We start from the raw sequence: 27,556 nt of genomic DNA, 5'->3' as shown, positions 1-27,556 counted from the left end.
TTTAAATAAATTATCGGTTATATAACTACGAACATCATAATCACTGAGTGGTTATGTCATAGTACCTGATATAACTGAGGCTCGCACAGAAAGCAGGTTTAAAATTGTACCTATAATAATTTGTTATTTGACATGACCAGGCAATATTTATGGGTTTGGTGAACTCGAAAAAAAATTCGCGCATCTCTCACTTTTGGTAATAAAATCGATAAATAATAATAATTACTACATGGTAAAAATATCGATCTCTAGCAATAGATCAATTAACCAGATATAATTTCTAATATCACGATTTATGTTTACTTTTTAATTTCCTTCCTTTTGATAACACAAAGATTATGATACTAAGTCTTTTCTATTTCCTCTTACATAAAACCTAATTCAAGATAAAGAGATGTTATTAATTGGAATTTCCTCTATCTGTTTTATCGTTCAGACGGATTAGACACCGTAATTAACTTACGTGATTGAATTAGTTACGCAACTAATTAATTATTTGGTTCACGTCGACAGTTCCTGTTCATTTTTGGTGCGGAATTCTTTGTGCTGTACTTGCACATAGCGGATTTTTAAGGTGAATGACTGTATTATTAATCACTATTGAGTACACCATCAAAGTTTTTGCAAACGCATAGATTTTTGGAAATCCTACTAAAAACTTTGACATACCTTATATGAATGGTTCCGGCCGACAATGGCTAGCCTCCTAGAATGTCTATTTTAAAGTAAAAGTACTAAGTGTCCTGTTACGTCCAGTCGCATAATGTCCACTATCAAAAGATCCACTTACCAAAACCACCAAAGCGTCTAGATGATAGATGACCTTCTTTTAATAAATGGAAATAATTTGGAAAAGTGTCTAGTTTATTTAACAATATTCTTCTATTTTTAGGACTTACCTACTTAATCGTTTTCAAGAGACCTCATCTATTAACATTAAAGTTAAATAGGTTAGGTTGATTACCGTAATTGTTTAGTCATAATTATGTAAACCTACCGAGATAACCCTTTTATCTATGGCTGGTGTGATTGGTTGAACTTATTTTTATGTATCTCTAATCTGCATTGCAAGTGCAAATGTATTTGTCAATGTCGTTTGGTTTGCAAAAAGCTACTATTATATTGCTTTAAACGTTGTAACTGCAATTTGTAAAAAAGCTTGCTCATTGTGCTTTGTGCACTCTAATAATCTCAATATTTCAAATTATTGCTATATCGAGGTCACCTACAATTTGTTCTCAGTCTACCTGTCTGTTTTGCTGTCTGTTAATTTTCACTTCATGCGAAATGCAAATTCATTTTGTAATACGGCCTATATTCGAATGTACATTTCAAGATAATAGGTTGCCCGTCGGCTAACGTTAGTTTTCCGTCTGTCACAACCCATTCGCAATAGTCTGCCACACGCTCACCGCAATCGACGCCTTATACTGCTTGCAATAGATGCACTAGTCTAAAATTCGACCTTTGAATAACAAAATTTTCCGTCGTGACCAAAGATGCTCGTGCAATACTGATATCGTCTGTATCTAGTTGGAATAGAGGCTAGAGAAACAATAGATTGTTGAAACATAAATTGGTGCAGTTTCGACCTTGCCGCCTCGTCGACTCCCGCGCACGATCGGGTTGACAGTGCTATAATGGATCGAGATTATCATCCTCCTTACCCAGGTATTGTGTTAGTGCCGTGCGGATAGTTGGTATAATTGGTGTTAATTTTAATATCTTCTGGTGTTTATATCCCGTGCTAAAAATATCTTGGAAATCATCTCGAGAGTGCATCATCACCTTCAGACTATAATACAAGTGTAAATTAAAAATTTATAACACCCCCGACGATCCAAAGTATTTGAGTTTTCCAAAACATCAGTTTCAAATAAATAATTATGTATTTAGGCAACGTCCATCTTGACAGCTTGACATTTGTCTATTGACATAATATTATGAACCTAACGGTTATATAACCTTCTTTTCTACAAGAAAACTAGAAAAGAGCTGATAACTCTTAAACGGCTGAACCAATTTTTTTAGATTATAGCTAAGAACACTCTCGATCAAGCCACCTTTCTAACAAAAAAAATTAAATTAAAATCGGTTCATTCGTTTAGGCGCTACGATGCCACAGACAGATACACAGATACACAGATACACAGATACACAGATACACAGATACACACGTCAAACTTATAACACCCCTCTTTTTGGGTCGGGGGTTAAAAATTGAGTTAAAACATTGGAATGGAAAAGAATCATGGTAATGTTTTAGTTTTGTCATATTTAAGAGGATACTTGTCAACGATCCCCCGTCGATTTCCTACGTATGATATTATTGTTCTTATCTCTATCTGCCCTGGTTCGTGCATTCTCGGTTCCTAGATCGGTACATTTGTGATAACCAATTCAAATTGCTGTGATTGGCTGAACTTACCATGTTCTTGCTGTGACAGTGAGTTTGAGCCACTAGCGGAACAATGTTAGCCGGTCAGAAATGATTGCAATTAGTCAACCTGTTTGACGTCCGTGTTCTGTTTTCGATTACAAAAAAGAAAAAATTGTTATTGCGATCATCAATTTTAGCAAATAGTGAAAGAGAGTCGGCCAATCAGAGGTCACAACTACCGCCACACTTTCTGTCAAACTTTGGCAGTAGGCCTGCCGAGTAATGAAAACAATTTTTCATTACTCGGCAATTATTCTGGGAAGTAGGGTTGCCACCTGCCTCTTTTTGATTTACAGGCTACCACCATCAAAAATACGGGGTTTAGATTTGTTTACGGGAGACATTGTTTTTTATTTATTATTGTATTGTTTATTATTGTATTTGAAGAAATAGGCGGTGGTTCTCTCTGAAAGCCTATTTAGATATTTCAGTTTATTTGTAAGTTTTGTATTTTTTCTCTGTATGTTGCCGTGTCTTGATTGGTGAACTGTGTTTGCAATGTGGTTTTAAATAAAAGATTATTTATTTATTTAAATAGCTTTTAAAAACTCTTCATTTTGTAAAACAAAATGTTATACATTTCATGCATACAGTCTTTGCATGTTAACTTAAAATTACATTTAACTTGTAATTCCACCTTCACAGTATCAATAGGTATCAATAGGTAGGTATCACAGTATCAGTATATCTTCACAGGAACAATCCATGGCCGTAGCCAGGAATTGATTTCGGGAGAGGTTTTATCAGGGCCGGAACTGAATCCTGTCATAAGGAAAAAAACGTTCGCTCAACTTTATGGGCTAATTACCTGGTTAGTTGAATTTCGCCTTTCAATTTGACAGTGAGATAAAATACAACAATGAAAAAGCGCAGCGCAGTGAGCGTAAGTGTTTTTGGTTCAATACAGAAAAAAAATAAGTGAAAGGGAAACGAGTTTAGCCATAGCAAGATACTTCTTTACCAAAATTTTGATACTTACTATTCAGAGGTAACTTGCACCCCAGAAACGAACATAAGCTTTTTACCCGGAAATTCCCCCACGGAATTTTTAAAAACCTAAATTCATAGACCAAGTAATGCGAAATGTTTGATATATTTCCAAAAAATATTGGTAAGCAAATGCAAGAAATAGTGTAAGTATTATTTTAGGTTTAGGTTTTTAACGGTGTCCCAGGCGCAGTGGCCATTTCTAAATTTCTAGTCTGGTGGGAGGCTTGGGTCATGGCTAGTTAAATGGTTAGTATGACCCTACCGGCCAAGAAATTAGACTGCACTATTACCACTAGGAGAGATTAAAGTCAAGGGCTAACTTGTATAAAAAAAGGCTTAGATCCTAAAACCAACCTCCGCCTCTTTGGCTACGGCCATGATCAAAATCGAGTGGGTTTCGGCTACGCAGGTATTATTCTACGCATTGTCGCACAAGGAAAATATGTATTCTTTCTACTGGACATAATGTTAGTGTATGGTTTCGCCAGCCAGCCCGGCTGAATTTGTAAAAAACCGGCCAAGTGCGAGTCAGACTCACGCACCGAGGGTTCCGTATTCGGGTATTTTTTTTCGACATTTTACACAAGAAATCAAAACTGTTATGCATTAAAAAAAAATATGCATAAAAATAAATAAAAATCTGTTTTAGAATGGACAGGTAAAGCCCTTTCATATAATAACCCATTTAATTTATGTAGTTATCTTACTTTGAAAATTGAAAATACTAATATTTGTTCAAGAACACATGACAGACGAAGAGACGGAGAGACGAACAGATGGACAGACGGACAGACGGAAAGACAGACAGACGGACACACAGACAGACAGACAGACAACGAAGTGATCCTATAACAGTTCCTTTTTGCTTTTAAGGTACGGAACCCTAAAAATATTTAGCTTTATTTGCCCCGTATTTTATTTTCATAATAACTTTCATAATTAATTTAAAAATACGGGGCCTGTGGCAACCCTACTCGGAAATCACTGTGACATTAAAATTAATGTCAAATATTTTGTTTTCGATTACAGAAAGCTTCATCAATCATTATTAATATCTTTTCTTCGTTGTGAATGGCTGAATTTTTGAATTTCAGCCAATAAGCAGACTGTTTGCCAATTAAACGTCATAACAATATAAATTCCAGAAAATTTAACCAAATAAAACAAACTTAGTGAGAATGCAAACGGCACACAATTTATAATACGTATTATGTTAGTCGTATATAATAGATATTATAGTAGTCGTTCACTTTGGTAATAGTCAGATTGTCATCAGTAAAATTGATATTGGTTGATGTATCGTAAATTATTGTTTCGGTGACAAATATTTTTTTTATCTATTTATCTTTGAACAGACTGGAATAGAATGAAGTGGAATGGAATAGAATGATAAATTTTTATTCCTGTAAACTTTTAGGTAAACTTCAAGAAAATCTATAGGGTACTTCCCGTTGACTCAAAACCATGAAAATTTAAAAAATTTTAATCGATAAAGGAAGTTTGCGACATTGTTCCATAAAAAATTTGGATTGCAACTCCTCAATCCTGATATTGTAGGGGACCTGACTACTAAAGCAATGGGATTTATAAAGTGTCGATTATATTAATTGATATTGAATGTATCTTTACCAAGTAAACACTTTGTCGGTGACCTCGAGGACCCAAGTCCTCAACCTTGATGCTGTGAGAAATTGCATTCCTAAATCCTGGTGATCCCTCGGGATTTGAGTGGTACAGAAACAAGTTGTATCCCAGGGACGGGCTTTTACGGAGAGGCAACTTTTGTTCTGGGAAATGAAAGGATCCCACGGGATTTTTAAAAACCTAAATCCACGCGAGCGAAGCTACGGGCATCAGCTAGTTGTAAATATATTTAGAAGCTACTATAAGAATAGGTACCTATTTCCTTATATTTTTCTTGTATGGCAGCGCGCGGTTTTAAATTATAAATTGCACGACCTGTCCTTTTTTGTAATACATTTTTTTCTCAATATCTACCGCTTTATCTCATAGCAAGATTCCGTAAGACATAATACAGTGAAAATAGGCAAAATATACAATTTCTGCAGTTTTCACGTCAGTACCTGTCGAATCTTTCTAACAGCGTAAGCAGCAGAGCTGAGTTTACCATCAAGTGTTGATATATGGGTGTTCCATAGAAGCTTTGCATCTAACCGAGAAACACAGGGTTCTTCTTTATTTGATATCAACATATGAATATTTATCAATGAATTTATGTCATTTAAGTTCCTGGTACTGGGCAGTGTGAATTCAACACACATAGATTTCTTTGCATTTGGAAGTAAATTGTTAGCAATAAATCAGAGAGTGACCTGATATGGCATTATAGTATACACTGTCAAAAATTATAATATTAAAGCTGTGCGTATTGCGTGAGGAAGAGGTTCCAAGAGAGTTGCAACTTGCACGGTTTGATGCATGCGCTATTGCCAGCGAACATGAGACATAATATTATTAGCTATAGGCGTATGTCTGAGTAGGTAACGCATACGTCTAACGCAAGTTGAAATGCACCAGTGTATTCAGTTAGTTACCTATCGACAAGTTTGGAGTCGGGTGCAGTCTAAATGTGGCCCGTGTGTTTAGACCACGTTTAGACTGTCAGTTTCCCCGTCATCCCCCGCACCTCGCCACCCCGCTTGCACAAATCGAGACAGCACGAAATTTTCAAGATTTTTGGGTGTAATTTCTGCTTTTCGTAGTTCCAACATAATTATAACAATATAAAATATATAACGATATTTTTTTTACTACATAATATTCATTAAATTTTCTAGGTCTGTGGTTTTTCCAAATTTCATTAAATTGCTTCGTTGTCTAGAAAAACGAGCACAAAGTTGGGCCTTTTTTTAAAGAAAAATACACATCTTTGAGCCCCTGTAATTTTAAAACTACATATTTTTAGAAAAATCTAAAACACCACAGACACAGATATTAGTTTCTAGACTATGTCTGCAAAATTTCATGGACTTTGGTTGCTTAATATTCAAATGAAATGGGAACTACGATTGTATGGAGTAAGTGACGGAGACAGCCCTGTTAAATACTTACTTAGATATCTGTTGCTTTTAAAGCTCTATCCGTTTGGTATTGAATTTATTAATTTTCTTAAACATACTTCCTTTATGTTTCAGCAAAGGTTGCCTGGTAGAGATTGCTCTAAGCAATAAGGCTGCCCTTGCACACAATTGTTTTTTTTTCTGTTTTTCTTCTTTCTGTGTTGTGTCCCTTTACATGTTTTGTGTGCAATGAAGACTTCTATCTATCTATCTATCTTTATTTTTACTCTGCACATCAAATTTCTCCACATTAGTATTCTATTCTATTGACTTTCCACAGTGCTTTCGGTAAGGTGTGTAACCTTATATAATTTGTTTGCTTTCTCTACATAAACGTATGGAGGATATGTTGCAACCATACAGCATATATTTTATTCACCACACAGTTTTTAATTTATTTGCATATCAAGTTCTCAACTTGTTATCATAGTTAAATGTAATACTTCGTCCCATTTTTTGACCTTTTGATTTATTATAGGTATGTGATACCGCTATAAGTTACGTAAGAATGATATTAACATCAATCAATCAAATATAGATTGAGTAACGGTGCAAGAATTTTAATTAAAATTGAGTATTAACTGCATTCGGTTTTGAACTGAAAATGATCGAAAGTGCTAAATCTCAGAGCACTAAATGGATTTTATTCAAGTTTTCATAGATAGATAGTCTATACTTAGAATTGTCTGACATCATAATAAGTCCATAAGTCACAAGTGCAAAGTGACAATTAAATTAATTCAAAATATCGTACTTATATCAATGATTGGCTACTATAGAAATTTATCTTGCATAACGATTACACCTATTCGTTATTATCTAAAGGTCTTGCAAAATTTTGCCCTCTGTTTTACAGTTGTTAGTGTTTTGGGTTCACACATTCATGCAAAGTTATGAGTAGCCTTATTTATCACAGTGATTTGATTTATTTGAGCCGTTCCAATTTGCAAATTGCCCTTCCAACGGGGAAGTAGTAATAGCTTGTATTCGACGTCGGGCCACGGAACACGAAATTGCCTTCCTGCGGAACGCAAATTGGTCAATGTTCAAGCCAAATCGATCCTTGAAACAATTGCTGAGCGGCACCACTCGTTTGACTAATTGTAAGACTTCAGTTGACTTCCCGTCCTTAACCTACTTTGAAATGATTGGGTATTAAGGGCTTTAGGGTCAGCGCAAACAGGCGGATTTTATTTTATTTATTAGACATAGTACATAATCGATTTTATGACAATAACAGTATTTCAAATCATGAATTAAAAGAACTAGTCACTCTCCAAAAAAGTATTACAGAATATTATAAGTAACTGACGTGTTACTACACGGATTGAATTGAATAAAAATATTTTGAATTTGAATTTGAATTAGAGCTGAATTTTTTTGGTAACAACGTAAATTCAGCTTTATACAGTTTGACATACCGTTGATTGAAGTTGGTAAATAAAATCTCTTTTTCATTTACAGTAGTATAGTATACAGAGAACTTGATTTGACTTGTTATTAAAAAGGGCGCCGCCCCTCGACTCTACCGGTGTGTGTTGCGCCTTACCTACTTAAAGTTCAAGTGCAGCGTTTTTAATAAATTTAAAATTCTACGAACCTTGTTGAAAATCTTAACTCTAAAATAGAAGCATATTGCTCTTCACTTTTCTCGTCGTGTAGTTTGGTAAATAATTATTTACCTACCTACTACTAAATAGGTAATTTGTCTCAACAAAATTCATAAGCCAAGTATTGAAGTCATTTAGATCGGATACAGCGGTGCTAAAATGCAAATATATACATAAACTTAGCATAAAACACGTTCTAGATTTCTTAAGTCTACATTTCGAGTCGAAGGCCTAGAAAAATCTGGTTATAGTAATTAAATCACTTCCTGACAAGACCAGTGCGAAGTAATTACGTACGTACCTACTTATTCGTTTAATTCAAAATTTGCAAGATCGTTGCACCCACTAGTAAGGGCAAGCCCACACTGCGAAATTTCACCGCGCAATGTTTCCCGCAAAAATCTGACATTACTATGCAAATTGTATAAAACGCACGCACTCGCGAAAAAGAAAACTCGTGAAATGAATTCTGCCACAAAGTCTGTGTTTTGTGGCAAGTCTTGCTGTGAATTTTCACCGCGGGATAGATTCTGTGACATTTGGAAATTGTATGAAATCGCACGCGCTTCCGAAAAAAAATACACGCGAACGGCTTCATACAATTTCCATGTCACAGAATTCTGCAGAAAAATGCCTTGAAATTTCGCAGTGCGGGCTTACTCTCACTGCAGAGTCCATTGCCCCGAAACTAGAATTAATTTTTTTTTTTTTTTTTTATTCAACATTCAACGTGAAACCTGTTCTTGTTTTTTGTATAAGTATGCATATTAATATTATCTTATTTCTTTTAACTATAGGTACAAGGTTTAGCAAGTAAAGTAAAAGTAAAATATGTGCGAATGTTTTGTGTACTATATATTGGGTAGAGAAAATCGCGAGGAATTTTACTCGCCGCGGTGTATATTAGGTAAGATTCAGAATGCGTATTATAAGCCGCCGCAAAAATCCGCTACAATCCGCCGCGTGGATTTATTTCGCAGTGCGAGTTCACCCTAAATCTGTCGGATTGTTTAGCATCAAAGGCAAGTTCATGGACCCGATGGTATTTAGAGAGCTATAATAGACACTTCTTCGTAAGTTCCGCCTGCTGTAGTGGCCATTTCTCATTTATGATTGTTCACAAGTACCTATTTAACGATGTTATTTTGGATTCTGTATTTGTCTTCTGTCTTTCCTAATTTATGACACTTCCTTATGGTTTACAATCTTTATGGTTAACTTCGAACTTAATAAGTAAATCTGAAAGAAAGGAACGCTTTGTTACTTGGACATATTTTATTGCTTCGAATTTCCTTTGGGTAAAAATAAGATACCATAAACGTATTCATTCTATACGAATTTTACTTGTATGTTTTTGTTTTCTATGAAATGATGCTAGATCATCAACTATTTTTGAAACTCCGTTGAATAATTCTGTGCTCTGAGCTTAGTAGCTCTAGCTATTAAAAGTTAACGGGCTTACTATAACTGTTATTCAGATTATTCTAATCTGTATTATTTCGATAACGCTAACGGATAACGACAAGTCTTTATCTATATATATTAGATTTGTGCGTAAAATTTATATTATCGCAATTCGCAAAATTGCGTTTTGCGTTATCCTTAAGTAGTAATAGCAATCTTCTCATGTAGGAAGTAGATTATTGAATTATCTTCCGTTAGATTTGCTATACGATTTTTATCTTTATACCTACTATTTCAATACCTATATTTTGGGGGTATTATCTGGTCGATGAGTACTCTACTAACTATTACGTTTACTTACAAATAGTATATGAAATTTTGTGTCCTCTATCGTTTTATGTTATTTATGTCTGCTAAAGGCTTGTTTATATTGCAACCTTAGAATTATTTTACATATATGTATACATAATACATAGCTACCTACTTCTTTTATCTTTCTTTACTTAAACAATAAATAAGTACTAAGGCATACCTCTCCTTCGTGAAATCACTCAATCGCTGTCGTCTGATGACTTAATGACGACGATGTCCACTATTGGACATAGGCCTCTTGTAAGGGTTTCCATAAATTAGAATCCTATGTTGACGCTTTTGTCCAGTAGCTCACGGCGACTCGTTTGATGTCGTCTAGGGTATTTACCAATAAATGTAGTGCGGCCCGATTTCCACGGGCTGTTCTTGTATGAAGAGCATCCGGGAAGTGTCCGGACTAGGCTTTCTAAACTGGCCTCTTTATGATTTTGCAATGATAACATCAACCCTAGAAATGAATAAATGCGAAAGTGTGTTTACTGTTTATTTGTTGGTTTGTCGGTTTGTCCTTGAATCAATTGATTGATTTTTTGCTTGGATATCATTGATCTAAGTATGTCTATTTGAAATAAGGTCGAATAAATTGTCCACTCTTATTTTTCGGCCCATTATTGAAGCGCTTATTTCAAATCCTACTGATTCTAAATCAATTTATTTATTTAAACAACTTTATTGTACAAAAATGCAAAGACAATAATAAATGATGCACTTATACGAATACAAAGGGCGACCTCATCACTATAGAGTGATCTCTCCCAGGTAACCCGTATGTTCGAACCTACAGAACCTACAGAAATAGACGAGGAGTCGTCAATGATGGGTATAGCTAAAGAAAGACCTGGAGAGTGACATGGGCTACTTTTTATTTGGGAAAATCAAAGCGTTTCCACGGGACTTTTAAAAATCTAAATTCACGCGGACATCAGCTATAAAATATAAAATCTCTTAGGGCAGAACTCACGTTATTAGTCGAGGTGTGTCCAACTAGTAACTAGTTTCGAACCCTTCCGAGGTCCTTTTTCAAAGGCTTCCCGACGCGGCGATAAATATCTCATACCCTGTCTAATCACGCTAAAAGATATTATAGAAAATCTTATGGTCCGAGGACCGCCAGACCTTATTTATTTTCTGAGAAACATTCTGTGTGGAAATAGAGTAGCGTTAGTGCAACGCATAAAATCTGCTAGCTTTTGCCAATTTAAAGATATCAGGTGCTAAAGAGTACGTAAAAACATTACTCACTTTTCTTAAAGTCTGAGTGCCGATAAATTAGCTCGTCGGAACAAGGTAGCAGATTTGCGTACGTTAAAAAAACACAGTAACACTACCCTATCACATTTTGTTTCTCAGAAAATAAGTAACCTCTGGCGGTCCTGGGATCTTGCTCTATCACACTTCACACTATAATATTATAAAGGCGAAAGATTGTGTGTATGTGTGTGTGTGTGTGTGTGTGTGTGTGTATGTATGTTATTCGTTCACGCAAAGACTACTAGACAGATTTGGCTGAAATTTGGAATGGAGATAGATAATATCCTGGATTAGCACATACGCTACTTTTTATTCTGGCAAATCAAAGAGTTCCCACGGGATTTCGAAACACCTAAATCCACGCGGGCGAAGTCGCGGGCATCAGCTAGTTAAAGATATCAAGACAAGGTGTACCGTTAAAAATACTTTGTTTACATGCAGTAGCTGGCATATAGTTTTGGCTGTATGTGGGTCGCTGCACGGCCAGTGTATGGGCTATGTGAGTTAGTGGGTTAATGTATGTATCATTACAATGTTGGTTTTGTGCCAGCGCGAACGTACTTTGGGATTGATTACGCTTTGTAAAATATCCGTGGGATAAACAAAGATTTATGTGGTTACGATAACTATGTCATGTACGAATTTTCAGTTTAAACGTAACATTAACAGTGAAATGAAGATGTAAATCCTCAATAGACCAAAGTAGGTTACATATGTACCTACGCATCAAATCAAAAGTAAGGTAGTACAAGATTGTGTAGCTAACCTTCAAGCAATACGATTCAAACAATTTATTTAAAGTTCGTAGATCAAAAGCCTTAATAAAAACCTTCTACCATTGACACATATACTTAATTAAGTATTACCTAGTAACTAGCTACATACTTTGTGATAGATTTTATAGAATACATTATCCACTAGAAGATGCCCGCGGCTTCGCCCGCGTGGATTTCGGTTTTTTAAAATCCCGTAGGAACTCTTTGATTTTCCGGGATAAAAAGTAGCCTATGTGCTAATCCAGGATATTATCTATCTCCATTCCAAATTTCAGCCAAATCCATTTAGTAGTTATTGCGTGAAAGAGTAACACACACACACACACACACACACACACACACACACACATACAAACTTTCTCCTTTATAATATTAGTGTGATTAAGAACATAAGTTTCACATCTCTATACTAATAAACTTTTAATCAAGCTTTTTTGCTAACAAGAGTAAGTTTCTTTACCCATACCTACTTATGCTATGAAGAAATCTCGTAATTAAATTAATATGAAGCTTAGAGGGAGATAATGTCTGTGTTGTTATGAATGATAAAACATATGAGTGATAAAAGAAATGATACAAAAATAGACCAGTAGATCCAATCCGTAACGCAGAAAAGATAGTTTAATATGGCCATTTCTGACCGTATTTTTTTTAGATTAGGATCGGATTCTGATTGGACCTGGCATTAACGTCCTACTCATAAAGATCGTTACAGACGCAGACGAAGTTCGAATATTTGCTAAGATAGTACCAGGTCCAGTTTAAATTCTTCGCCAACGAAGATTACTATTTGCATCTAAGCAATGAATTTCTATGGCCGGCTATTTCTGTACGGCCTTTGTTGGTAACTGACGCCTTCCATGCTCAAATATGGCTCTGAATAGCTATGTTAATGAATGGCGAACTATGTGTGAACATTTATTATAATGGAGCATATGTTGTATTGAAATGAAAATATTCTTTTGAGCCGTGTTTGAATAGAATATGGCCATATTTGTTTAAGTATATGGTGATAGACTCTCCCAGGCCCCTTCCTAAATATTTCTAAGAAATGCGCAAAAAATCAACACATTTCCTGCCCTAAAAGAAATTTAAAATCCGTTCCATTTGTCCAAAACATCTGTTAGACACCCTGGCCAAGAAATTAAATAATTATAGAGCGCGCATTCGGAAATAGTCCAGGCCTCGCACATTCTTTGACTAAAATGACTAAATTAAGTTATCTCTACACATGAGTCTCAGGCTATATATAGGAGTACTTTGATTTCGCTCAGTCTTACGACACGGTTAAAACGAGACAGTGTTATGGTTCTCTCATAAATCCGTCTCATTTTAACTCCAAGTAAAAGAGCAAAATCAGAGTCCCTCTACAGATCTCAGCATTACTGACGTAAAGTTAGGAAGATGGTTCAAGATTACGTATTGTAAACCATACCTGGTTCACAGGTTAGTGAACTTTGTTAATAAGTTATTTCTATACCTACTTATCTAAATTAGCACTTAAGCAAAAAGTAGGTACGGTATGTACTTACGCCTTCTGTCGTCCTCACCCGCGTTTTGCTTATCAAAAGGTTACATATTTGCATAGCTATCTACTGTGTATTTAGGCTAATGCAGAACTGAGCAAATGAAAATTTACTTGCAATTTACACTTTACATTCGTCTCGGTCATTGTGCTAGAAAACTGCGAATTTCACGGAATGCTATTCTTTTGAATACCTACCTACGTAGAAATACATTTCTGAATCATGCAAGTAATTTACTTACGAATTATACATTACCCAATGAAATGCTGACAATTCTGTCAGCATCGCAATGCAATTATAGTAGTTACTTTACTTACCTTTTATCTACCCAATTATGCGACTGATATCAGCTTAGGAGGAATTCAGACTTAAAAGTTAACTGACTATCACCATTACCGCATGAGCTGATCCAACATAGATATTTACTAAGAAACCTTGGCCTAGGCTTTAAGTTTCAACAAAATCATGTAACTACGTTATTTAAATAAATAAAGTTTTCCTTTTGTCCTCCAGCTGTGTCAGCAAGATGGTCGGCGTTGCGAGCGGCCGCCATTCGTCGTGGAAGCGCGCGTCGGCTGCGTCGCGAGATCGCAGCGCTGCGCGAAACTCTTGATGATGTATGCGAGCCTGGTGATTGCGCTCCCCAGCCGCACACCAGGGCACAGCTGAACAGGAGGATCGAGGAGCTTAAGGTGAGAAAAGGAACTTCGAAAAACTCTTTTTGATGCGTGATGGCCTGGTATCTGCGCTTACTAACCATTCCCCAACGACAACGAAGTAACAGCTCCTGATACTTAAGATTCTTCACGACATATGAGTTTGGTGGCTCTAGTGCATAGCTGAATATGGAGTAGGTATTGAGGAGTTCCGGATATACTAAGTTCACCAGCCTAGATTTGGTCATAAAATTCTTGAAGAGATCTGCGATAATGGTGACCCATAAAACACAAGTAATAATTCCTACTAGATGATGCCCGCGACTTCGTCCGCGTGGATTTAAGTTTTTCGAAATCCCGTGGGAACTCTTTGATTTTCCGGGATAAAAAGTAGCCTATGTGCTAATCCTGGATATTGTCTATCTCCATTCCAAATTTCAGCCAAATCCGTCCAGTAGTTTTTGCGTGAAGGAGTAACAAACATACACACACACACACACACATACAAACTTTCACCTTTATAATATTAGTGTGATTCCCATAGGATTCCTATCAAAAGTAGACCCTGATAGAGTCCTGGCAAGACTCCCATGCCTCCATTATCTATTAAAGGAATCTCTTGCCTCATAACAAGATAATAAAACGTAATACAACGACTAATAACCAAGTACAACCGTACCTATATTTAAACACGACCTTTTATACATCCCGTTATCAATTCATGCAACCTATACTATAATAATCTGGCAACCTTTCAACTGATAGTAGGTACATCAAAATTGGAACGCTCATGAATCAAGTTTAGCGTCGTGTAAAGCGACTTTGTCAGATACTAGATAAGCTCAACTGGTTTTAACAGGGCTCTCTCCGTCACTCGTTTCATACAATCGTAGTTCCAATTTCATTTGAATATTAAGCAACCAAAGTCCATGAAATTTTGCAGACATATTCTAGATACTAATATCTGTGTCTGTGGTGTTTTAGATTTTTCTAAAAATATGTAGTTTTAAAATTACAGGGGCTCAAAGATTTGTATGAAAATTTTTAAGACCGCGTAACTTTGAAACCGAATATTTTAACAGAAATCTGGAAAACCACAGACATAGATATTAGTTTCTAGAATATGTCTGCAAAATTTCATGGACTTTGGTTGCTTAATATTCAAATGAAATTGGAACTACGATTGTATGAAACGAGTGACGGAGAGAGCCCTCTTAAATCCATCCGGGATTGTCCTCGCAACTCATTCCTCAGATCAGTTGACATGGGGAACTGGTTTTGCATTATTATTAAAGTCTATCTAAGAAAACTGAGAGATTATTTTGCGTTTTTAAAAACCTGTAACACTGCGGAAAAGGTCACTCATTGTTTTTATGGCCGGTTTTGATACTTGATATTATTTTTACGCAGTAAAATTCTGCCGTATTTATATTTATTAGACCCTGGTCTGGTCTATCAATATAACAGTTTTAAATGTGGAATCTAGGCCTTAATTAATTAATAAACAGCGTATAGAAATCGTATGGCATCAGTAAAATTAATCGTAAACATATTTCTGTTCATATAATCTGACTCATAATTCAGCAACTCAAAACGCACAAAGCTTATATGTATCTGTGACTTTAAGGCTAAGATCTATAGACCGCACTTTGACTTTGCTCAGACTTAAGACACTGTTAAAACGAGACAGCGTTATACCGCTGGCATAAATCTATCTCGTTTTAGCTGAAACTTAAGTCTAAGCAAAGCCGCGCTCTATAAGTAGATTTCGATCTAAGTCCTAACAGAACCTATTTTTTCACCCCCGACCCAAAAAGAGGGGTGTAATAAGTTTGACGTGTGTATCTGTGTATCTGTCTGTGGCATCGGAGCTCCTAAACGAATAAACCGGTTTTAATTTAGTTTTTAAGTTTAGTTTGAAAGATGGCTTGATCGAGAGTGTTCTTAGCCATAATCGAAGAAAATCGATTCAGCCGTTTGAAAGTTATCAGCTTTTTTCTAGTTTTCTTATAGAGGTTTTTGACACAAAAATCTATCGTATAGAGGTTTTTGACACAAAAACCTCTATACGATACACAGATACGTGTGTATCTGTGTATCTGTCTGTGGCATCGTAGCTCCTAAACTAATGAACCGATTTTAATTTAGTTTTTTTTATCCACAGGAGCGTCTCTCCCGTCTGCTAGAATGCAAGGTGTCAATGCTGAAGCTGACTGTATCGGTGCGACGGGCGCTGGGCGAGATGGAGTCGGATGACAGCGGCCTTACTGCTGATCTCACAGCCTTGCTTGCCGCGTGGGACGAAGCACATCAACGGTTAGTATTTCAACAACTAATGAATATTCTTCTTCTCTATCGTTACGCTCATGACACGGTCGTGGTCATCACTGCATGCTGTGGCACGCTACAATGCGTTTCTATTCCTCTCGATGGCTGTCTTCCTGGTGCACTCATGTAAAGGACGTTCATTGCAGCTTCCAATTTAAGGCTCAAAAAGACTGGAACCCAGAGCTGTAAAGCCAGTTGAAGAAAAATCCGACTATCAACTAAAAAATTTCTAATATTGGTTGAAATGCAGTTGTAGCTGGTACTTAGTTACTACACTACTATCACAACCTTGTCGCTAAGTCTTGAATTTCAAACAAAGACGAAAATAAACAATGTAACATATTCCTAAAAATCTTGTCTCTTTTACCCCAGCACTTCAAATGAGCTGCTCTCGCTAGAGAAGGCAGTCTGCGCCTGGGCAGAATGGGAAAGTGCACTGCGCGAGCTGCAAGGAGCGTTACGAGGAGACCTTGCAACGCTTCAAGCGCTGCACGACCGCGGCACAGCGCTGGCGGATCATTCTGAGCTGGCTGCCCATATCAGACAGCTCGCCGCATCGCTGCTGGATAAGAAGAAGGTAACGCTTTATTTGCTAGATTTACACAACACTATGTTAAACTAATTGCAAGGTGCGTGGGTAGCCCTAACAGCGCTTTAAGCGCTGCACGAACACAGCACAGCGCGTAGCGAATCACTTAGAAGTTAGAACTATCTGCACTGAATTGTGCAGATAGTTGCATCACTGCTGAATAAGAAAAACTTGTAACACTTTATCTGCTGAATTTACACAAACGTTTGGATTTAGATTTGATACACTTTAAGCCTCACGTCTGACGTTTACTACAAATACTCGTAATTTTTCACAGTCTATACAAATCAAATATTTCTATGTTACATCAACGATGTATAGAGCGACCGGTGGGCCATGATACTTACAAAAAATCGAGTTTTTTCGCATTCTACATAAATCAGTTATATCTTGTTTCATCAACGATGTATAGTGCGACCGCTAGGTCATGCCTCCTGAATACTACAAATAACTACTAAAAAATTACATAACAGCATATTAATATTGAGACACAGTGAGTATAACATTCCGTTTTTGTTTCCAGGGTGGGTCAACATGCGATTCACTGTCCGACTCGGGAATATCGGACGGCGACAGCGAGGGCGCGGGGTGCCGCGCGCGACGCCTGAGCGCGCTACGCGAGCTGGCCCAGCGCCTCCAAGCTGCCCTCGCGCCCAACTCGCCCGCACACCGAGCCATTGCCAAGGTACGTAGCCTTTACAGAGCAGCTGCACAACAGAAAGCCGTACCACAAGGCATTGTTAAGGTCTGCACCCGTACGTAGTCAAAACTCCACGGATACGTACGAAGCTATTTGCCTCTTCGTTTCTTATTCAAACCGCTAGAATATGGAACGCTCTTCCGGAATCAGTTTTCCTTTTCACTTTTAATATGGCTAACTCTAAGTCAAGAGTGAATAGGCATCTTCGAGGCAAGCACGCTCCATATTAGGCTGCATCATCACTTGCCAGCGGGTCTGACTGCAGCCAAGCGCTGCATAATTTTTCAAACTTTTCCTCAAACTGGAGACTACGCCGTTTTAAGACCCCAGCGCTTACCGCCAGGGAGATCGTCAAAATGACTGTAACTTGTTAAGTTGAAATCTGTTATTTTTATTTCTGCTTTTTATTAACGAGCTAATAAATTCTCTCTTTTTAGCGCATGGAGCAAACGGAGAATGAGGTGAAAACGCTACAAGAATCATGCCGGGCTTTGGTAGAGCAGAACATCCCAGACTTGAAGATAGATGAAATTGCGTAAGTTTATAAAGTTTTTCCTTGAATGTCATTGTGGCCGAAAATTATACTTGTTTCTCGAGCCATTAAAAACAAAAGGACTACCAGATTACCACTATTACCAAAATATTTGATTCCATATTCTGACCCCAGAGTAAAGGGTAATTTTTACTTTTTTTTTTTAATGTGCTTACTACTTTCGAGTATCTTGCCTTCAAAATACCTATAAAAAATAGCAGTGATTCAATATAACTTAATCATTTTGCAAGACTAGCTGATGCCTGTGACTTCGTCCGCGTAGATCTTGAAACGTTGGCTAACGTGGCTCTAGCTCCAATAATTTTGCCCACCTAAACAGATATAAGTTGGTGGTACCTGTATGTGTAGGACAGGTATTATATTTCTATTTTTTCTTTAAAGGACTGAACACGCAATTGCCGTCTCGAAAAGCAAAACAGATTCTGGCGATCCGGACTACAACCCGCGCAGTGGATGGGTTTGGCGAGTATTGCGATCCTCTATCCCCATACAACTGTGCCTCGTTGCTCTGCTCTTAGCCGCCTGGCTAGTGGAACGGCCGAGGTGCTGCGACGCCTTGAACTCACTCGCGCAAACTTTGACTCCCCAACTGCGCTACGTGCGAGGACCGCCGCCAGTGTGAATATGCCTTTACAAAAGCCTTGTGTCAACTTGGTGACAGCTGTCAATGTGACATCTGCCAGCGTGAAACCTGTCAATGTGACAGCGCTGTCGGTAGTTTTCTACCTATCGTTAAGTTACGGTTTTTAGTCGTCCGACATTTTGTAAATATGACAACTTATTTTGATTAGTGTTGTCGGTTTATATACAAAAATCTAATAAATATCGAATAGGATGTCAATTTGTCATCGGAAATTGTGACTGTGTAAAATAATTACTATAGCTAAGTACTATATTAAGTAAAAGATCTGTCATTAAGACAAGCGATAAGCATAAGTAATTATTATCGATAATTTTTAATGGAAACTATACAATATCGATAGATGAGTATGAGTAAAGATGATTAAGATTTGACATTTTACTGTGCTTATTAATATTATTATAATGACACTTTGGATGATGACAAAAAATATCGATATGATGTTACAGCAATATATCGATAATTATGGTTGATGACATATTGCATAAGCAATAAAAAGCTAATCTGTAGCTAACTGGAAAGGAATTAATGTGACTTTGGTGTTCTGGGGTAAAAAGTTAATAAAGAACTTTCGTTGGTGTAATTCATATAGATGGATATTATGTAATCCATTTATCGATGAATCGTAGGAAGAAAGCTGCCTATTATTTTATTAAGAGGGCATAGGAATGTGAGTTGCAAGAACAATAAAAATAGCTTTTGCTATTCAATCGCGTTTGCGAAATGTTTATCACTTAGCGTGAGTTTTTTTAAGGTTGTGACATTTGAAACATCAAATTAGTGTTGTGCTACTTTATTTTATCGTTAATATTTTAACAGGTGAATTTGAGTAGGTGTATTTTGGTTTTTGGAGTTTGGTTCGTTTTAAAATCATAAAAAAGTAGTGACAGATGGGACACTTAACTTAGTCTAGACGTTTGTGTGGTAAAAACATAAGTAGTATTTTCAAAATAACTTAAAAATAAAAAGTACCTACTCTGACGGTCGATTCGAGTACTAAGCGTTTACTTTAAAATCATTTATTTACTACAAAATGTAGCGTAAGGATAAGTACCTAACTGTAATTCCTGCATTTTACTAGGACCAGACTTATTATTAAAAACCATTAATTAATTGCTCATGGCAAGAGTTCAAATAATAAACGGAAAAAGTGTTCCCAAAATAATATCATCTGTATCAGATGAAGTTCAAATTAGCTGTTTGTAGTAATAATTTTACTAACAATTGACATTATTGATAAGTTTTATTTAAGTATACCTATTTTAGTACAATTAATGAATAGGTTACTTAATTAGGGTGTGTTTGCGCTTAGTATGGTTAAAGTTTTTCAGGTTTCTAGTACCTACTTACTTAAGTCTAAAAAATATTTATAATCATAACTAATGCATGGAATTTTTAAAACAATGAAAAAATATTTTGATATCTTGTTCACCGCTACGATTAGCAAGGCTATTCTTTGAAGTTTTTAACAAAACCTCTATATATTGTGTTTTAAAATTGAAGTGTATTGTATTGATGAAACATTATTAATTTTACTAACTATATATATTTCTATAAGCATATTTTTGAACAAAATTTTAATGATGATGATATTTTACTGCTTATTTCATTTATTGGCTGCAGTAGCGCATTTATATATATATACTAGCTAAACGAAAATAAATATGCCTTTCCTGTTACACACCATATCATTATATAAATAAGACATGCAAACTATCCTTATAAGGGTTGTTAAATAAGGTCGTTCCTGATTCAAGCTAGGATTTAATGATATTGAACTACTAATAAAAATAAACGTATTTTTATAAAAAATGTAAAGACCAAATATTTGAAATTATTGTTTTCGAATATTCAAGTTTAATTCCTTTAGAAAAAAAAAATTTAGGTTCTTTAATAAATTTGTTGAAGTACCTACTTAATTTTTTTATTACTACGAAATTATTTACCTTTAACAACCCTTCCTCATCTGTGGCATTTTAGAATTATTTATAATTATGTATTATATCACATTTTAAGACTGATATAATGAGAGTATGACATTGCTTTTTTAAAATATTATAATATAATATTCTATGAATATTATCGAGCACATCAAATATTTTAATAGATATTCTATTTATTATTTTATAGGTGACATTTTCTAAGTTACTTTTATAAAACAAACTATTTATTAATTAATGCACGAAACGTTGGCGTAACTGAGGAGCTGTAATATTTTTGTACTGTTTAAAACGCATTGATGTAAACTTTCACGATTAAAGTAATAATGTTAAAATTGCCATGCTTTTTCTTATCAAGTTTATCATTTTTTATGAAAGCACCTTTTATTGGTTAAAGTATCGAGAATTGTTCATCTCACTATAGTTGCGTGTGTTTTCCTGTGCCTTAAAAAAACAATTGCCTCAAAGTTACGCCATGTTACCTTTATTTATTATTGTTGTATGCGAATATTATTTTAATGAAAATATATAATGATATAATATGATGAATATAATTCTTTATATGTATATATACTATATTATTGTGTACCTACCAATTTTGTTATTGTTGATTTATATGTTGTGACGTACCTACCAACAATATTATATTTTAATTCAAATGAAGTTGATTTCAAACTACTAAATATTATTTAGCATATAAATATCGCTCACCCTACTTTTCACACTGTTAGATGTAATAATATTACATCTAAGTGTGAACAGTGACATTTAAAAGTAGGGTGAGCGATATTTATATATTATATTATATTTCCGTAGTTTAAAGGCAACTTAATGCATGTTATGTGGAACTATTTATCTGTATTAGGTTTTCTTCTAATTTTAGACTAAGAATGACTTTTTTGCGGTAAAATTAATGTATAAAATATATTTTATTATTAATACAGTGTAGTATTAGTACATAGGTAATATTTTAGAATTAATTTTGCCGTATAGGAACAGATAAGAAAAAGAGAAACATTTTTCAAGTGTAGTAACACTGAATATTATTTTTTCCCGCCAAATAAAACAATTTCTAATTACATACTTAATTATGAGTATTTAGGAAATTAATTTTTAAAATAGGCTTTGTATTATGTAACTTATTAAAGGGGAATGGATTCAATAAAACAACTTCAAAATTAATAATTAGCTTAGCGAAAAAAATTCGCGATACAGACCCAACTGAAATAATTATTGTGCATTATGACTGTCACTTTCGGCAGTTTCTTTAAAAATCTCTGAATATATGCAAAAAGTTTTAGTAACTTTCATAAGAAAGGGCTTAAAAGGGCAGCCGTAAAGCCAGTTAAAAGAATAACAAGAAGGTTCACGATGCAACCTTTTCTTAATGGAAAAATAAGTAGAGGAATAAAATAAGCGATTGTATCCTGTTTTTTCTCTGCTAAATAAGGAAATAGGAATGCATCGTGAACCTACTCGTACTATTGCCTGTATTTTGTGTCATAATATTCCCTATAACTATTTTATTTTAGCGTTAATTGAACGAAATAAAAAAAAATAACAAAATAAAAAAAATGTTTTGAATGTCTTGAGACGTGTTAAGATAGTGCATTTAATTTTTTTGATAATTTTAAAAGAAGGGAGCATAATATAGGTTGCATAACATCATGTTAGATTTTTTTGAATTGAAAGTAATAAAGAATAATAAAAACGTTTTTAAATAAATCACTTTGTTTTATTTCTATAACTTTTGAAACCCCCTGAATACATCATCAAGTATGTGTTAAAATCTATAGAGCGAACTTTGACTTTCCTTAGACTTAAGTTTAAAGACAGATTTATGCTAGTGCCATATAACATTTTAACTGTGTCTTAAGTCTGAGCAAAGTCAAAGTGCGCCCTATAGGTCTCAGCCTAAGTATAGGTATTATATACGTAGATCGTCCAATGTGCATGACGGCTAGAGGTTTTTTTTTTTAGGGTTCCGTACCTCAAAAGGAAAAACGGAACCCTTATAGGATCACTGTTGGCTGTCTGTCTGTCTGTCTGTCTGTCAAGAAACCTATAGGGTACTTCCAGTTGCCCTAGAATCATGAAATTTGGCAGGTAGGTACTAGGTAGGTCTTATAGCACAGATATAGGAATAAATCTGAAAACAGCGAATTTGTGTTAACATCATTAAAAAAAATTAAAATATGTTTTAATTTTCAAACTATACCAAGTGGGGTATCATATGAAAGGGCTTTGCTTGTACATTCTAAAACAGATTTTTATTTATTTTTAAGCATAATGGTTTTTGATTCATCGTGCAAAATGTTGGAAAAAATACCCGAGTACGGAACCCTCAGTGCGCGAGTCTGATTCGCACTTGGCCGATTTTTTATAAGTACACATGAAATGCCTGATGCATACTCCTCCATCAGGGGAACGGAGAGGTAAAATAATACATATGTCAAGAAATTACCTAGGAACTAAAAGAACCATTGCATGGATACGTATCCTACAGAGTACATAACTTATTAAACTAGTGTTGCGCTGTCCACTACTAAATGTATGAGAAATATAAACTAACTAGAGGATGCCCGCGACTTCGTCCGCATGGATTTAGGTTATAAAGATCCCGTGGGAACTGTTTGATTTTCCGGGATAAAATGCCTATCTCAATTACAGGGACGCAAGCTACCTCGGTACCAAATTTCATACAAATCGGTTGAGCAGATGGGTTTTTGTGAATAAGTAGCCTACGTCCATCCCCGGGATATAAGCTACCCTGTACCAAATTTCGTCAGAATCGGTTTAACTGTTGGGCCGTGAAAAGGTAGCAGACAGACAGACACACTTTCGCATTTATAATATTAGTATGGAGTATGGACTAAGATTTATTATTTTTAGCGCTGTGTGGGTAAATGAACTGATTGGTTCATTTTTTTTAGCTCACTGCTTATCATTCTCACACATTTTAGTGGATTCCAGCAGCCACGCTAAGACTCTCAACTTTATCATTTAACTAGCTGATGCCCGCGACTTCGTTCGCGTGGATATAGTTTTTTAAAAATCCCGTGGGAACTCTTTGATTTTCCGGGATGAAAAGTAGCCTATGTGCTAATCCAGGATATAATCTATCTCCATTCTAAATTTCAGCCCAATCCGTCCAGTAGTTTTTGCGTGAAGGAGTAACAAACATACACACATACACACCCACACACATACAAACTTTCTCCTTTATAATATTAGTGTGATTAGTGTGAAGTGTGATGTGATAGTGTGATATTAATTCTCTCAGTCTAATCTGTGTTAGTTCTATTCAATCCTGAGATTGATCTAAAGGTTCTTTTTTAACATTTACAAAGTTCGGCTCAGGTGCGTTTCGACCCGCTGTTGGTTCGATATACACTTCAGTGAAACGCGCCTGTTGCTGGGTTATGTCGTTCTCAACAGCCTCAAGCTCTTTCAAGATCATCTCCTGAATCTTACACCGTAATTTAAGCTTTCGCATCATTGGAATATTTTTCACATACGGTAAAAGACTTTCGAAGAACTGTTGATCGTCCAAGTTTCTTTCTTGATAATTATCTATTTCATCATATCTGTTTCTCTCTAGAGGTATTTCTAACGGTTCATTTTTAGTGGTTATAGAAACTCTCGGCTTCTTTCTCTTTGATAATTGACTTGAATTGGAATCTGAATCTGAATTTGCTTTGTTATCGTCGTTATTTTCGTCGATCGTTTCGCCTATACTTGAATTACTGTCCTCATTGTCTGCACGCACAGATTCCCTCTCTAGTCCGGGGGAGCAACACTTGAGGAATGACAGCTGGTCGTAGAACTGCCACGTGATGGTGGACATCTGGTCGCCGCTGTCGCTTTTTCGGTGTACCTTTATGAAGTATGCTCGTAGATTTTTCCATCGTGTCTTTATTGATGTAACTGAAAAAAAATAGTTATTACTAAGTAATATAAGTACTCATTTGATTAAAAATTAATTCAGCAGTACAATTTTCATAAAACTTATCAAACTGAAAAATATAGGTAGGTACGTTTCAAGTTATACGCAACTGTGTCTAGCTCTTTATGGCTTGAAATCTTGAAACGTGGATTTAAAAAAGGGGCAAAGAGTATCCGTCAATTTAAAGTTGCTCAGCGAGCTATGGAGACTTCGTGTGTAGAAAAACTTTATTAAAAAATCAGCCATGTGCGAGGCAGACTCGCACACGTAGGGTTCCGTACCTTCCCACAAGAAATAAAACTTTTTTTATGGCGATCATTACGAAATTTTTAGTATCTGTTTTTATAGTGGCAATAGAAATACTCATTATGTGAAAATTTCAACTCTCTACCTATTACGGTTCACGAGATACAGCCCGAATCTACAATTAGTGCAACGGGTAGGGTTGAACCGCCGACCTTTCGGAATTCAGTCCGCTCCTCAACCGTTGAGCTATCGAGGCTCTCGAGGTATCGAGGCGTCTCATCCGTGCTATAAATATAATATAACTACTTACTAATATTATCAAGAGGTAAAGTTTGTAAGTTTGTTTGTAGGAAGTAATCTCTGGAACTACCGAACCGATTTTGAAATTTCTTCATGGAAAGCTAGGTGCATTGTTCCGGAGTGACATAGGTACTTATGCTATTTTTTTTTATTAGAGATACCTACGAAAATTATAATAAGCTACCCGCGCGAAGCCGGGTGGATCACTAGTAAATTATAAACCAACTAGTACCTATAAGTACATAAGTAGACAAGGCGTCCAAACTAACAACGCGAAATAGTTTCCGCCAGGTAGAAATATATTAAGTAGGTACCTACCTATTTATATTCAATTTATTTTTAATATCACTAAGTATACCTATTTTCAATAGGTCAAAATATAATTTCTAGCTAAGACGTCACAATAATATTGTGGCGGACACGAATTCCCTTTTTTAGTTTGGATGCGTTATACTTACCTACACAATATTTTAATTTTCCCCCTGTGAAAATATAAATATTATACAATCAAATAAACGCATACCTAATAAGTACTCACCATCTTTGCCCAATTCAATCGCAATACTGTTCCATAGTTTCTTTAGCACAACGGAATTTTTGTGCAATTCACTATTGGGGTTCCATAGAGGCTCTCTCTTGTAAACCGCAGCGATCAATCGTTCATCCGTATTATGTGAAAATCTAGGTTTTAACTCTATCGGAAGCGGAGTGACTGGGTACATTCTACTTGATTATTCAATAAGCAACTTCGGTTTTGTCAAATCGGAGGTCTACGGACGCGACTGCATGCTTCGCTACACGCCAGGCGACTAGCGAAGCGAGGGGTCGGGGGCGCGGGCGCCAAGCGTGCAGTTCGGCCGTTCTAGAGAATTCCACAGGGAGGTAGCCAGGCGGCTCGCTAATCTCTAAATAAATAAACTAGGGTAGCTGTACACTTTTTAATCTAAATCAAGACTATAATTTTTATAATGGTTCGCTGTTCACGGTCAAATAAGAGATGAATATAATATGAACCAGTGACATAGTTTATGTAGGTATTGTAGAGTTTATAAGTAGGCCAATTTCTAGGCAAATAAAGTTACGATTTTCAAACGTAACTGATTATTTTGGTAAGCAGAGTACACATTAGTAAAATACGAATTACTAGGAAGGTATCTAATAAAACTAGGTGTACGAGGCAACGAAGGTTGAGGAGACGATAGAGAGTAGAGATAATAATTTTAGTCCTTGGTTTTAGTCATGATCCTAAGTACCACCATGTAGTTACCATGAATTTTAGTACTCACACTAGGTCACACACACACATACTAGGTCCCTTCTACTTACAACTTTTACACTAGTTCTAAATTATAGTAGTTACTCTATCTTTAAAAAAAATACCATCTTGTATATATACTTATTTAGTTAATAGCACAGTCAATATTCTACCGTGCCGATATGCAGTTGCTCTACCCGTGTATCCTCGGCTTTAGTTTTAATTTGCTCTATTAGTATTTATATATTGATCTATCTTTGTGCGTTACCAGTAGGTACGTTAGTCGTTCTCGTTACTATCATCGGCATTTCCTTCGATGATGCCAACATTGATGTTAGGTTGGTTGTTGTTATTTTCGGGCATAGACAAAATAGTTATTTTCTACTTGGTGGCTTCGAGTTCCAGTCTTTTGGGCGCGCAAAGTTTTTTTTTTTATTTAATAATTTATTAATTATTCTTATTTTTATTATGATGAATTGGTAATCCTGCATTTGTTACTATCGCATTTCTTTTAACTTTATGGTGCCACCACAGGCATGCGACATACAACAGGAAGCATCAGCAAACAAAGAAAAACAGAGTAATTTTAATTCAATGTGTTTGGCATGCAACCAATCGCATCAAGCAACAAGCGCTCCCAAGCGTTGGCAAGCCTATAGATCGACCGAGAAGAGTAGAAATTAAGGGTCATGAGTATTGTAAATTGAAGACTTGAAAAGAGCAATCGCCGAGTTTCTTGCTGATTCTTCTCGGTAAGAACGGCATTTTGAACCAGTGGTAAATTATTTTAACGATTCAAAAGCACTTGTAAAAATTAACTTGAATAAAAATATATTCTATTCTGTCTGAATTTTGATTTAAACAATATTATTTTATTTTATGTACTTAATTTATTTTAGTATTTTATTATTTTATTTTGTTTCTGTACATTTTTTGGGTTTTTACTCTAATAAA

General features: G+C 35.7%; 2 protein-coding genes and 1 long non-coding RNA gene across 6 annotated transcripts in view; 1 reads left to right on the top strand and 2 right to left on the bottom strand.

The window, feature by feature from the left end:
• Window positions 1–21,182, top strand: part of LOC123876796 — a 354,107-nt gene extending 332,925 nt beyond the window's left edge. For all 4 annotated transcript variants that reach the window (XM_045923148.1, XM_045923147.1, XM_045923150.1 and 1 more), the window contains 6 exons: window positions 13,963–14,141; window positions 16,270–16,421; window positions 16,806–17,010; window positions 17,546–17,707; window positions 18,160–18,257; window positions 18,657–21,182. In XM_045923148.1, coding sequence (XP_045779104.1) covers window positions 13,963–14,141; window positions 16,270–16,421; window positions 16,806–17,010; window positions 17,546–17,707; window positions 18,160–18,257; window positions 18,657–18,897 — 1,037 coding nt within the window. In that variant the 3' untranslated portion in view covers window positions 18,898–21,182. The remainder of the gene's footprint in view (window positions 1–13,962; window positions 14,142–16,269; window positions 16,422–16,805; window positions 17,011–17,545; window positions 17,708–18,159; window positions 18,258–18,656) is intronic.
• LOC123876817 overlaps window positions 13,249–27,556 on the bottom strand; it is a 16,749-nt gene continuing 2,441 nt past the window's right edge. The window contains exons 2-4 of the long non-coding RNA XR_006798429.1: window positions 16,653–16,662; window positions 14,612–14,621; window positions 13,249–13,259 (exon numbers count right to left, since the gene is read on the bottom strand). This is a non-coding gene — a long non-coding RNA (uncharacterized LOC123876817). The remainder of the gene's footprint in view (window positions 13,260–14,611; window positions 14,622–16,652; window positions 16,663–27,556) is intronic.
• Window positions 23,666–26,808, bottom strand: LOC123876804. Its single transcript, XM_045923165.1, has 3 exons — window positions 25,886–26,808; window positions 24,123–24,782; window positions 23,666–23,861 (listed from the first exon to the last, which is right to left on the bottom strand). Exons 1-2 carry the CDS (start codon window positions 26,067–26,069, stop codon window positions 24,160–24,162), a joined length of 807 nt encoding a protein of 268 aa, XP_045779121.1. The 5' UTR covers window positions 26,070–26,808; the 3' UTR covers window positions 23,666–23,861; window positions 24,123–24,159.

This window comes from Maniola jurtina, chromosome 22 (genome assembly GCF_905333055.1).
Source record: "Maniola jurtina chromosome 22, ilManJurt1.1, whole genome shotgun sequence".
Classification (NCBI taxonomy): domain Eukaryota; kingdom Metazoa; phylum Arthropoda; class Insecta; order Lepidoptera; family Nymphalidae; genus Maniola; species Maniola jurtina.
This window is presented reverse-complemented; position numbering and strand designations above follow the sequence as displayed.